At 62.6% G+C, this 12,765-nt stretch overlaps 1 protein-coding gene across 4 annotated transcripts in view; it reads left to right on the forward strand.

Moving 5' to 3' along the window:
- Window positions 1-12,151, forward strand: part of ANPEP (alanyl aminopeptidase, membrane) — a 37,481-nt gene extending 25,330 nt beyond the window's left edge. For all 4 annotated transcript variants that reach the window (XM_054042810.1, XM_054042811.1, XM_054042812.1 and 1 more), the window contains exons 10-21: window positions 2,022-2,087; window positions 2,872-3,044; window positions 3,496-3,575; window positions 4,266-4,402; window positions 4,599-4,654; window positions 5,435-5,582; window positions 5,914-6,005; window positions 6,680-6,790; window positions 8,109-8,276; window positions 8,460-8,600; window positions 8,949-9,030; window positions 9,752-12,151. In XM_054042810.1, the coding sequence (XP_053898785.1) occupies window positions 2,022-2,087; window positions 2,872-3,044; window positions 3,496-3,575; window positions 4,266-4,402; window positions 4,599-4,654; window positions 5,435-5,582; window positions 5,914-6,005; window positions 6,680-6,790; window positions 8,109-8,276; window positions 8,460-8,600; window positions 8,949-9,030; window positions 9,752-9,904 (1,407 nt within the window). In that variant the 3' untranslated portion in view covers window positions 9,905-12,151. The remainder of the gene's footprint in view (window positions 1-2,021; window positions 2,088-2,871; window positions 3,045-3,495; window positions 3,576-4,265; window positions 4,403-4,598; window positions 4,655-5,434; window positions 5,583-5,913; window positions 6,006-6,679; window positions 6,791-8,108; window positions 8,277-8,459; window positions 8,601-8,948; window positions 9,031-9,751) is intronic.
- Window positions 12,152-12,765: the final 614 nt, after the last annotated feature.

Below are 12,765 nucleotides of genomic sequence, written 5' to 3' on the forward strand. Positions count from 1 at the left end.
AGTTCAGTCAAGCTTTGGCTTGGAGGTCCCTGGTCCAATCGAGCGTTGGCCAGCATGGCAGCCGTCATGCCCATGGTGGCCGTGCCTGGGGAAGGGCCCAGCCTGCACACTCGCTCCCATGGTCTCAGTGCAGCACCCGGAGGCATGGCCCTGCGGTGCCCACGCCCGCCCAAACACCCTGCAGGGGAAGAGTGTGGGTGAGCAGCAGGGAGGGCTCTGCTGCTGGGAGCATTGGCCTCTGCCTTTGAGAGCCGTGCCCAGAAAGTCTGGGGCTTTGCTCAGTGCAATGCCTCTGCCTTCGCCCGGCAGCGGGGGAGCAGGATGTACTCTTGGGGAGGCGGCTCCTCTGCTGAGACCTGGCTGTGGGATCCCCATCTCATCCCGAGCGAATAAGAACATCAGAACGGCCAGACTGGGTCAGACCAAAGGTCCATGTAGCCCAGTGTCCTGTCTCTGACAGTGGCCAATGCCAGGTGCCCCAGAGGGAGTGAACCTAACAGGCAATGATCAAGTGATCTCTCTCCTGCCATCTATCTCCATCCTCTGACAAACAGAGACTAGGGACACCATCCCTGCCCATCCTGGCTAATAGCCATTGATGGACCTATCCTCCATGAATTAATCTAGTTCTTTTTTGAACCCTGTTATAGTCTTGGCCTTCACAACATCCTCTGACAAGGAGTTCCACAGGTTGACTGTGCGTTGTGTGAAGAAATACTTCCTTTTGTTTGTTTTAAACCTGCTGCCTATTAATTTCATTTGGTGGCCTCTAGTTCTTGTGTTACGAGGAGTAAATAACACTTCTTTATTTACTTTCTCCACACCAGTCATGATTTTATATCCCCCCTTAGTCATCTCTTTTCCAAGCTGAAAAGTCCCAGTCTTATTAATCTCTCCTCATATGGAAGCTGTTCCATACCCCTAATCATTTTTGTTGCCCTTTTCTGTACCTTTTCCAATTCCAATATATCTTTTTTGAGATGGGGCGACCACATCTGCACGCAATATTCAAGATGTGGGCGTACCATGGATTTATATAGAGGCAATATGATATTTTCTGTCTTATTATCTATCCCTTTCTTAATGATTCCCAACATCCTGTTTGCTTTTTTGACCGCTGCTGCACATTGAGCGGATGTTTTCAGAGAACTATCCACAATGACTCCAAGATCTTTCTTGAGTGGTAACAGCCAATTTAGAGTCCATCATTTTATATGTATAGTTGGGATTATGTTTTCCAATGTGCATTACTTTGCATTTATCAACATTGAATTTCATCTGCCATTTTGTTGTCCAGTCACCCAGTTTTATGAGATCCTTTTGTAGCTCTTCGCAATCTGCCTGGGACTTAACTATCTTGAGTAGTTTTGTATCATCTGCAAATTTTGCCACCTCACTATTTACCCCTTTTTCCAGATCATTTATGAATATGTTGAATAGGACTCGGCCCAGTACAGACCCCTGGGGGACACCACTATTTACCTCTCTCCATTCTGAAAACTGACCTTTTATTTCTACCCTTTGTTTCCTATCTATTAACCAGTTACCAGTCCATGAGAGCGCCTTCCCTCTTATCCCATGACAGCTTACTTTGCTTAAGAACTTTTGGTGACGGACCTTGTCAAGGGCTTTCTGAAAATCTAAGTACACTATATCCACTGGCTCCCCCTTGTCCACATGCTTGTTGATCCCCTTCAAAGAATTCTAGTAGATTGGTGAGGTATGATTTCCCTTTACAAAAACCATGTTGACTATTGCCCAGCAAATTATGTTCATGTCTGTGTCTGACAATCTTGTTCTTTAGTAATAGTTTCAACCGGTTTGCCTGATACTGAAGTCTGGCTCACTGCCTATAATTGCCGGGATCACCGCTGTAGCCCTTTTTAAAAATTGGCGTCACATTAGCTATTCTCCAGCCAGTTGGTACAGAAGCTGATTTAAATGATAGGTTACAGATGACAGTTAGTAATTCTGCAATTTCGCATTTGAGTTCCTTCTTCCCTTTCCGTGTGTTTTCACAGTCCTACCTCCAAGCCTTCAGCTACGGAAACACGGTCTACGACGATCTGTGGACTCATTTGCAAAAGGTACGAAGCTCCTCCCACCGGCTGGAGGAGCATGACCAGGGCTGGGCTGGGTTTCTGTTGCATGGCACTTAGTGTAAGAAGCCTGTTATGGTCAGGGACAGGGGGGCTGTGGCCCACCCAGCCGTGATGAAACTGAAATTCAGGTCCCGCAGCCACCGTCCCTTTGCCCCTTTGGCACATAGGCTCCATTTGCACGACACGCTCCCACACAGGGCACAGTGCTGGCTGCGTGCCTGGGCCCAGCAGGCACATGGGTGGACTCGGTGCACGGCTCCGGTAGGCACAGGAGAGGAATCGGTGCCGTTCCCTGGCAGGGGCCTGATGGGCGCTTGTCTTGCCTTGTCCGTGCTGCACGAACACGGAGGATGGCATGGCCCCTGCCCCAGAGAGTGCCCGATCCTGCCAGCCCTTGCGCCGGGCTCATGTGAGCAGCACCTGGGAACCCTGCTGAGACCAGCCGGGACGACCGTAAGGTACTGTTCTTTCAAGAGCTGGTGAACGGCGTCCTCGTCGCTGGGGGAGGCTGGCGTGACGCCGCCGGTGACTCTGCCAGAGCTCTAGACAGACGGTGAGGGGGGAGCGTCCATGTCACAGCACGTGAAGCAGCTGTGGGGGTTCGACCCAACCTCCCAAACACCCAGCTCTGGGCACTTCTCTCTGCCCCCAAAGGTGCCCTGTAGAAGGGCAGGGGGTGGAGACGGAGCCGGGACTCCCTGGCCTAGCCTCTGCGGGAGCCGATCTGCAGAGAACAGCAGGCAATAGCCCCTTACCGCCCCCTGCACAGGTGGTGGATGAAGAAAAAATTCAGCTCCCCACCACCATCAAAGGCGTCATGGATCGCTGGACACTGCAGATGGGCTTCCCCGTGGTGACTGTGGACACGAAAGCTGGCTCCATTAGCCAGAGACACTTCTTACTGGACACCGAATCCATTGTCGAGCGGCCCTCGGCGTTCAAGTGAGTGATCGAGCGGCCCTTTCTGCCCCCCGAGGTCCCACGTTGGAGAGGCCGGCTGTCCTAAGGGCAGTGGGGCGTGAGCCCCTCCCCTGCCACCACAGAGCCCCACGGCAGTGCCTCTCGGAGGGGGCCTCTGCGGGATCGTGGCCAGGGCTGCACTGCGGCACCCCCAGGTAGAGACCTTGTGGTGCTGGGTCCCCTGGAGCCCCATGGGCCTTCTGCCTCCGAGAGCCCAGAGGCCCAAGGCCAGCCCCGTTCCTCTGTGCTCTTTGCAGGGCCCTCCCCATGGGGCGTCACCCCTTTGAGGGGTGAGGGTGTGATACGGGTGAGCCCACACTGATCGCCGGGGGGGGGATCCCTCGCACTGGGGGGCTGGGACTCTGCCGGGGGCAGAACCAGCAGAGTAAGGAAGAGCAGGAGAAGACCCCAGTGTCTGTCTGTCCGTCTGCAGCTACACCTGGATAGTCCCTGTCACTTGGATGAAGCAGCAGGATGGGGCAGAACAGATGTACTGGCTCACCGAGACCTCAGGTACGTGCTGGTCCCTGGCCGTGTCCCAGGCACCGGGGCTGCTGCAGGAGCGGGATATGCTGCTAGCAGGCGACAGGCGAGCAGTTGCCAGGTTTGCCAGGCCAGTGCCATGGTCAGTGCCCCGGGGAGCTTTCAGTGCGGTTACTGGGGGTGTCACATCCCCCTCTTCAGCCCAGGTAGGTCAGCAGGGGGAGAGTCTTCGTAGGGGAGCAGCCCCGGAGGGGCTCAGTGGGGGGTTCTAGGGGGTGGGCCTCAGAGGGGGTCGGTGTGGGGGGTTAGGGGGATGCCCCCAGAGGGGTTCGGTGGGGGGTTCTAGGGGGTGGCTCCCAGGAGGGGCTTGGCAGGGGGAGTTTTAGGGGGAGACCCCTGGAGGGGCTCAGTGGGGGCTTCAGGGGATGGCACCCGAAGGGGATCAGTGGGGGGGGGTTCTAAGGGGTGGCTCCCAGGAGGGCCTTGACAGGGGGGTTCTAGGGGGTGGCCCCCAGAAGGGCTCGGCGGGGAGGTTCTGAGGGGTGGCCCCCGGAGGGGATCTGTGGGGGGATTCTAGGGGGTGGGCCTCGGAGGGTATCGGTGGGGGGGGTTAGGGGGAGGCCCCCGGAGGGGCTCAGTGTGGGGTTCTAGGCTCGGGGACTCTCTGCTCTAGACTTGAAGGGAGGGGCCCCACTAATGTGCTTCCCTTTCCTGTCTCAGCCATCAACTCATCGTTTGTGGTGACTGGTGCCTCCAACTGGCTCCTGCTCAACATCAACGTGACGGGGTATTTCCGGGTGAACTACGACCAGGACAACTGGAACAAGCTGCTGACCGAGCTGGGCACCAATCACGAGGTACCCGAAAGCCCAGCCTCTGCCCCCGCACCAGCACTCTCAGCCCAGGGGACCAGGCCCCTGCTGTGGGGCGGCCGGACCCCAAGCTGGGCCAGGGACCCCAGAGCCAGCCCAAGCCGAGTCGCCCATTCCATGGCTCTTCTCCCCCCCACGGTCTGCTCCTGCCCCCCGCGTAATCGTCTTTGCTCTTTTCCAGGCCATCCCGGTGATAAACCGAGCCCAGATCATTGACGATGCCTTTAACCTGGCCAGGTGAGTCACCCGGGCCGCCACGGGGTGACAAGCAGCCTCTGGCCTCCTCCCCCAACCCCTCGGCGGAGTCCGCTCCCCACGGCGCCTGAGCAAGGCTGGCAGGCCGGGGAGACGTCTGTCCCCGCACACGCCCCTCAGGCAGCGAGAGCGAGGCCCCCACACCCTCCGGTTCCCCCTCTCTGGGCTGGGCAGCTAGGAATCTCCCGCTGCGTCTCGCTGGCAGCTCAGGGCTGGATGGTGCAGGGGCAGGGGCCGCAGTGGAGTTGGGCGCTGAGATCCCAGCAGGCCCACGGGCAGGCGACTGGGCTGCTGAATGCCTGAGGTGTTGCGGGCCCGGCTCTGCGCCTACCCCAGGTACACAGCCAGCCTGTGCCAGCCTCTGTCCTGCCTGGCACCCTGGTGCCAGGGGGTGCGAGGAGAGTCCAGCTGGGGGCTTGTGTGGGGAGCTGGGCTGCATGTCCCCATCGCCCGGCCAGGCTGGCCCCTGTGGGTGGGGCAGCAAACATCCAGGGGGCAGGGGGGGTAACAGAGCAGGTCCCGCAGGGGGTCTTTAGGATGGACTGGCCACTCTGCTGGCTGGCAGGCAGGGCTCAGTCTGTGGGGTATTAGCAACAGGGGATGGGGGGGGTCCATTGCCGGGGTGGGTGGGAGGGGGCGGGCGGGGTCCATTGCCGGGGGGGTGGGGTGGGAGGAGGCGGGGCCATTGCCAGGCAGGGAGGGCGCAGAGGGCACGTCTGGTGGTGTGGCGGGAGGACATGAGCTTTGCAATTGGCTGTTTAGGGCTAAACACATCAGCATCACGCTGGCTCTGAATACCACCACCTACCTGGACAAGGAGCGGGAGTACCTGCCCTGGAGCGCCGCCCTCGACAACCTGGGCTACTTCCGCCTGATGTTTGACCGCAGTGAGGTGTACGGCCCCATGCAGGTGAGTCCCCGCCTGCCCCAGGCCAGGTGGATTGCGGGCAGCATGGCTGGATGGCGCTCGGATGGCAACTCTGCCGTCCCCGCCTGTGCGGGGTCAGTTCAGCCGTGGGCCTGGCACAAACGCAGGGCATAGGGTGGGCTCTGCAAATCGCCCCAGCGAGGCGGAGAGGCGGGCCCCAGAGGGTCGGAGCTGCCCGGGGAAGAGCATGGGGTGGAGGGAAGGAGGCGGCAGGAGCCGGGGGCGCGCTGGGTGATCGCGGCGTGACGGGGGGAAGGCTCAGAGCTCCTGATTCTTCTGGCAAGTGGCGCTCACCCTGCCCATCCTCCCCCAGAAATACATCCGGAATCAGGTGACCCCCTTGTTCCAGTACTTTGGAAACATGACCTCCAACTGGACCAGGCTCCCGGACGGCTTGATGGAGCAGTGAGTCCCAGCGCGGCACGTCCTCCGGCCAGCCACGGGGCAGGCCCTGCGCACCCGGCGCCCCTGGGGCCTGGAGAACTGGTTTCTCCCATGACTGCTGCTGCCTCTTTTCCAAGGGGAGGGCTCTGGGCCCCCCTTTCCTGCCCCACCCCTCAGCCAAGGGGGGCGCTGGGCATGGCTCCCAGAGTGCGGGCACGCTGGGGCCGGTTGGGTGGCCCTGTGTTACGGGCATATGCCACTCTGTGCCCAATCCCAGGCACCCTCCAGACCCTGCCTCTCCTCTCGCTCTTCCTCTGCCCCAGAGGACCCCGAGAGGCCGGGCGTTCCCCTCCCCACTGGCGGGATGGCTGAGCTGGGCAGTGGCCCCCGCTGGCAGGAGGCAGAAGGAGCTGCCACGCGGTGCCCGGTGGGAACTGCCCAGGGTGCACCCAGGCAGCACTGTCCCCGGTAGTGCCCACTGCTCGCAGCCTCAGAGCAAGGTGACCCCACCCAGCCCGTGCTGCGCCTGGCAGATGGGGCAACGGGAGAGACGCCTCCTGGGCCCGGCTGGTGATGGGCCGGTGGGCGCCTGCCTCTGTCACGGTCATTCTGCCTGGTCTCCCTGCCCGCCAGGCCTGGCTCCTAGGGCCCCTTCGCCGGGTCCAGCCGCTGACACGGCTCCTCTCCCCACTCAGGTACAACGAGATCAACGCCATCAGCACGGCCTGTTCCCAAGGCGTCCCTGAGTGCACGCAGCTGGCGGCCGCCTTCTTCAACCAGTGGAAGCAAAACCCCAGCAACAACCCGTGAGCCCTTCCCCGTGGCCTCTGGGCAGGGAGGAGGTGGCTGGGGGGATGGGCCGGGCTGGGCCATGGCGCTGCTCTGGGCTGGGGGGCAGGGCTGGACCGGGCCATGGCGCCCCCTGGGATGGGGGGCTGAGCTGGACCGGGTCGTGGCGCCCCCCTGGGTTGGGGGGCTGGGCTGGACCGGGTCGTGGCGCCCCCCTGGGATTGGGGGCAGGGCTGGACCGGGCCTTGGTTCCCCCCTGGGTTGGGGGGCTGGGCTGGACCGGGTCGTGGCGCCCCCCTGGGATGGGGGGCAGGGCTGGACTGGGACGTGGCGCCCCCCTGGGTTGGGGGACTGGGCTGGACCAGGCCTTGGTTCCCCCCTGGGTTGGGGGGCTGGGCTGGACCGGGTCGTGGCGCCCCCCTGGGTTGGGGGGCTGGGCTGGACCGGGCCTTGGTTCCCCCCTGGGTTGGGGGGCTGGGCTGGACCGGGCCTTGGTTCCCCCCTGGGTTGGGGGGCAGGGCTGGACCGGGCCTTGGTTCCCCCCTGGGATGGGGGGCAGGGCTGGACCAGGCCATGGCGCCCCCCTGGGTTGGGGGGCTGGGGTGGACCGGGTCGTGGCACCCCCGTGCAGGGCCGGCTTTAGGCCAATTCCACCAATTCCCCCGAATCGGGCCCCGCGCCTAAGAGGGCCCCGCACCCAGTGGCAGGGCCACCGGGGTGGGGGCAAGTGGCCGAGAATCCCTTCCCTGGCTAGAGGCTCCTTTTTAATTTTTACTCACCCGGCAGCGCTCAAGGTCTTCGGCGGCACTTTAGCGGCGGGTCCTTCACTCGCTCTGGGTCTTTGGCAGCACTTCGGCAGCAGGTCCTTCAGTGCCACCAAAGACCCGGAGCGAGTGAAGGACAAACCGCCGAAGACTATGAGTGCCGCCCGGTGAGAACAAGCCCCACATGTTTTTTTACGTGTTTTTTTTAATTTTCAGTCATCCCTGCCCGGGTCCCGTCAAAACTGTTCGAATCGGGCCCTGCACTTCCTAAAGCCGGCTCTGCCCCCGTGGGCTGGGGGGCTGGGGCAGGCCCAAGGGGGAGTGCAGGCAGAATTTGCCTATTTCCAGCTGGTAAACACCCAGCTCCCTGGCGCTGCCTGGACCCTAGTGAGCTGCTGGCCCTACGCATGGGCCTGCTCTCTCCGGGTGGGGGGTGCCCCCCAGCACTCCTCCATGGGAGCCTCTCCCCATGGTCTGCTGCGCCAGGGCTCTGCTGAGTGGGGCCCGGTGCCTGAGTGCCGAGCGCGTTTCCCCGGCACGGCCCCCGTGACAGGCATGTTCCCCCCCCCAGGATCCCCCCGAACCTGCGCTCCTCCATCTACTGCAGCGCCATAGAGACGGGCAGCGAGGCGGACTGGGACTTCCTCTGGCAGATGTTTAAAAACGCCACGGTGGTGGCCGAAGCCGACAAGCTCCGCTCGGCCCTGGCCTGCAGCAAGGAGCCTTGGATCTTGAAAAGGTGTGTGGGGGACACAGCCGCCTTCGGGGAATGGGGGCCGTGGAGCCCATCGGCGTAGGGATGGGGAGGATCCAGGCTGCCATGGGCACGGGGAAGGAGAAGGGTCTGGGGCTGCCTGCAGCGGTAGGTGGCCCTGCGCCTGCCACGGGTGCCGCGTACCAGCCCTGCCTGCCCCCTCCCCAGGTATCTGCAGTACTGCCTGGATCCCAGCAAAATCCGGAAGCAGGACGCCACCTCCACCATCAACAGCATCGCCAGTAACGTGGTGGGGCAGAGCCTGGCCTGGGACTTCATCCGGGGCAACTGGAAGACCCTTTTCAGCCAGTGAGTGCCACGGAGGGGCAGCCCGTGGGAGGGGGCTGGGGAATGCAGGGGAGCAAGGGGGAGTGGAGGAGCGATGGGGAATGGGGGGAGCATTGGGGAGCCTGGGGGAGGGGGAGGAGCAAGGGGGGATGGGGAATGGGGGGGGCGCTCTCAGTCTCTCTCCCCACACGTTGTGTGCCCTTCGTGCCATCCCAGGCTCCCGTGGCTGCCCTGAAGCTCTCTCCTCTCGCTCCATGCCCAGGACAGCCCCTCTGCTGAGCCCTGGTAGTTCTTTCCAGGATGCTGCCCCTTTGGGAGGAAGGCACCTCCCCCATGCCCGCCTGCTCACCCAGCCCCTCCCCTCCACAGGTACGGCGGGGGCTCCTTCTCCTTCTCGGGCCTGATCCAGGTGGTGACGCAGCGGTTTGCCTCTGAGTTCGAGCTGCAGCAGGTGAGGCCCGTCCCAGGCCTATCCGTGCGCGGGGTGGCGGGGCCCCTCGGGAAGGGAGAGCCCCGTCCGGTCTGCTCTAGCCCTCCCCAGGGCCCGGCCGTCGCTCCCCGCAGCCTCTCCCCAGGGCCTGGCCCAGGTGGGCTGGGAGCCACCCGAGTGCAGGGGCTGGCACCATTTCGCGTGGGGTCGTCGGCGCTTCACAGCCCCAATCCGTTAGTGCAGCTCTGTCGCCCTTGCCCGGCCACCCTGCAGCAGAGGGCTCCTGCCTCCCTGCCGGGCGGGTGAGTCCGTCAAGCCCCGTCACTTGGGGGCGAGCCAGGGCAGGTCTAGGGAGAGGTTCAGCTGTGATGCCAGCCCCAGGGATGGCAGCGCCCCGCTACCTCCAGCCACACATAGCCCCTGCCCCATTTGTGGGGCCGCAGCCGAGGAACTGGTGCTGCAGGAAACCTCGCGTGTTACCGAAGCACCCCAAGGCTGCATGCCTGTCCCTTGGGGTTCACATCCTGGCCTCCCTCCCTGCGTGGCCGAGCAGCGCACAGACAGCTGCTTTCCTGCTCCTCCCGGGTCCATCCCTCTGGGCCTGCAGGTGTCTGGGGCTGCTTGGCGCCCTCCCCAGGTTTGGGGGCCCGGGTGGTGCGAGGGCCGCGTGAGGGCACCGCAGTGCACCGGCGCTGTCCTGCTGCCGCCCTCACTCCCTCTCGGGCCCGCTCTCTCTCGGCAGCTGGAGCAGTTCAAGGCAGACAACGCCGACGTGGGCTTTGGCTCGGGCACGCGGGCGCTGGAGCAGGCGCTGGAGAAGACCAAAGCTAATATCAAATGGGTGGCAGAGAACAAGCAGACGGTGCTGACGTGGTTTGAGACGGCAAGCAGCTGAGAGGGTGAACTCAGTAACGCCAACCCCTCCCACGTCTGCCTCCTCCCGCTGCCCGGGGGGCTGTGCCCCAGTTCCTGAGCCCCACACCCTGGGCATGCGGCCTCCTGAACTCTCCTGTCATTGGGCCCATGTCCCCGCCCCAGAGAGCCCCACATCCCCCGCCCCCCCCACCACATTCTGCCTCCACTCCCAGAACACCCTGCACTGCCTGGGGCTCAGCCTGGCCGTGCTCCCACAATGCTTTGCACACGGGCCCCATTGACAGGGCCTCGCCACAGCCCTTGTTGCAGTGACTGTCCCAGGGAAGCCCAGGTGCCCGTGGGGTGGTCATGGGCAGACAGGAGGGTGAGGGCAGGGGGGCTGCTGACTGGGGAGCCCCCCAGCCCTGCCGCGGGCCAGGACATGTGTCTGCTGTATAGTCCTTCTCAGCCCCAGACATTGTAAATAAAGGCTTAATGTTAAATGGTAAAGCCATGGGGCTGGGGCTCGGCCCAGCGCCTCCTGCACTCCCACAGCTCGCTCCCACGCTCAGCCTGGGCAAGTGCCCGGGCCGTTCCCTTTGCCACCGGCATGGTCACGGTGGGGGAGAACGGGGGGCAGGATGTGAGCAGGGGGCAGGGTGGCTCCGGGGACCAGGGAGTGGACATGCTGGGAGAACAGGAAACGAGCCCCTCCCCACAGCCGGGGTGTCAGGCAGAGGGGCCAGCCCCTGCCTCAGGTGAGCTCTGCCCAGCCCGTTGAGGCTGTTAGGAGCCGGGGCGAAGTGGTGGCGTAGGCCTGGCGGGGGCTGTCTGAGGGTACATGTCAGCGATCCCCAGGGGTAGTGCCGGTCCCAGCTCTGCTCCCAGACAGGGTCGGGAGGGCCGGCAGTGGGAGTCGGGCAGGCTGGCGCGGAGCGGGTGCCGGGGTGGGGGGGAGGACCAGCCCCACTAAGGCACAGGAGCAGTGGGCCCTGGGGGCAGGGGGCACAGGCCCCATCACAGAGGCTAGAGGAGAGTTCCCTCCCTCCAGTCCATCCCTTCCCTCCATGGTGCCCGCTGGCACATCCAGAGCTCAGCCCAGCCTGGTTGTGAATCTCCCCCAGTGACGGGGCTCCCGTCCCTTCCCTGGCTGTCTACCCACTGCGCTGTCTGCTGGGACAGGAGGCTCTGGCCGTGACCACGGAGCTGCAGTACCCGCAGGGCAAGGAGCTAGGGCTGCTCCGGGCAGGCCCAGAGTGGCAGTGGCTGGGCACAGGGCGTATAAAGCAGGAGGTCCCAGCTATCTGGGGTCGGTACTTGGCCATCTCCTCCAGCTCTGGACTGGAGACACAGGCTGGGGGGAGGTGGGGGGAGAGCTGGCAGGCTGGGGGCAGCAGGGACACTGGTTCTATGGAATAAAGGGATTGTTACCCTTTTCTATGGGTGTAGAGCCTGCAGATCCCAAGACACCTCACTCTGAGCCCTGGGACGTGGGCTGGGGGCCAGCCAGGGAGAGGCTGCTTTGCCTGATGATTTTGGCCCCGTCCCTGAGGATCTCAGCGGCTGGCAGGGCCGTTGTCAGCGCAGCCCTCGGACCCAGCCCGGCAGGGACATAGCTTTGCAGCTTGGTGATGGGGTTGGTGCCCAGGTCCGAGCTGGGCTCTGGGTGCAGCGACCATTTGGAGAAGTGGCTGGGGCTGCAGGGCATCTCTGGCTGCATCGGGGGCCAGCGCGGCAGCCTGGGGCTCTGGGCTGAGGCCGGAGGTGTGATGTGGCACCTGTGCAGGTCCAAGCCCGGGGATGGGGGAGGCAGCGGGTGGGGAACCCGGGGCACTCGGAGGCAGAGCATAAGAACATAAGAACGGCCAGACTGGGTCAGACCAAAGGTCCATCTAGCCCAGTATCCTGTCTACCCACAGTGGCCAATGCCAGGTGCCCCAGAGGGAGTGAACCTAACTGGTAATGATCAAGTGATCTCTCTCCTGCCATCCATCTCCACCCTCTGACAGACAGAGGCTAGGGACACCCTTCCTTACCCATCCTGACTAATAGCCATTAATGGACTTAACCACAATGAATTTATCTAGTTCTCTTTTAAACCCTGTTATAGTCCTAGCCTTCACAACCTCCTCAGGCAAGGAGTTCCACAAGTTGACTGTGCACTGTGTGAAGAAGAACTTCCTTTGATTTGTTTTAAACCTGCTGCCTATTAATTTCATTTGGTGGCCCCTAGTTCTTATATTATGGGAACAAGTAAATAACTTCCTTATTCACTTTCTCCACAGCACACATGATTTTATAGACTTCTATCATATCCCCCCTTAGTCGCTTCTTTTCCAAGCTGAAAAGTCCTAGCCTCTTTAATCTCTCCTCATATGTGCCCTGTTCACCTGAATGCACGGTTCTGGAGTCACTTAGACAGCAGCACAATTTCCTTGCCAGGAATGTGACACCTCCATCTCTGTGTCCCCCCAGTGACCCCCAGCCCCAGGAGTCCCCTTGACTGCCCTCTCCCTGTGACCCCCATGACCCACTGTGATTCGCCTGGCCCCATTGCCTCGTGACCCCCATCCTTGTGACCCCCATGACAACCCCACCCCACCCTCATGATTCCCCTGTCCCCATGAGTCCCTGCCCATCTCCCTGAACACCCAGGTCCTCTGGCTACGTCTGGGGAGCAGGCCTGGAGCTCCCAGCTTTGGGGGGCTGAGGCCAAGTCAGAGGCGCGCTGGGCTGCCATTGCTGTTCTCCAGGCTGCAAAGGGGCTCGTGGGGCGAAATGGGTCCAGGGTGACTTCGTGCTCTGCGCAGTTGCCTCCAAGAAGTGCCATGGGCAGGAGCACCGGGCCCTGCCCAGCACTGCGCTGGGTCCCCCAGCCGCACACAGACCCAGGCCCTGCCC

Source organism: Malaclemys terrapin, chromosome 10, assembly GCF_027887155.1.
Source record: "Malaclemys terrapin pileata isolate rMalTer1 chromosome 10, rMalTer1.hap1, whole genome shotgun sequence".
Taxonomy (NCBI): Eukaryota; Metazoa; Chordata; order Testudines; family Emydidae; genus Malaclemys; species Malaclemys terrapin.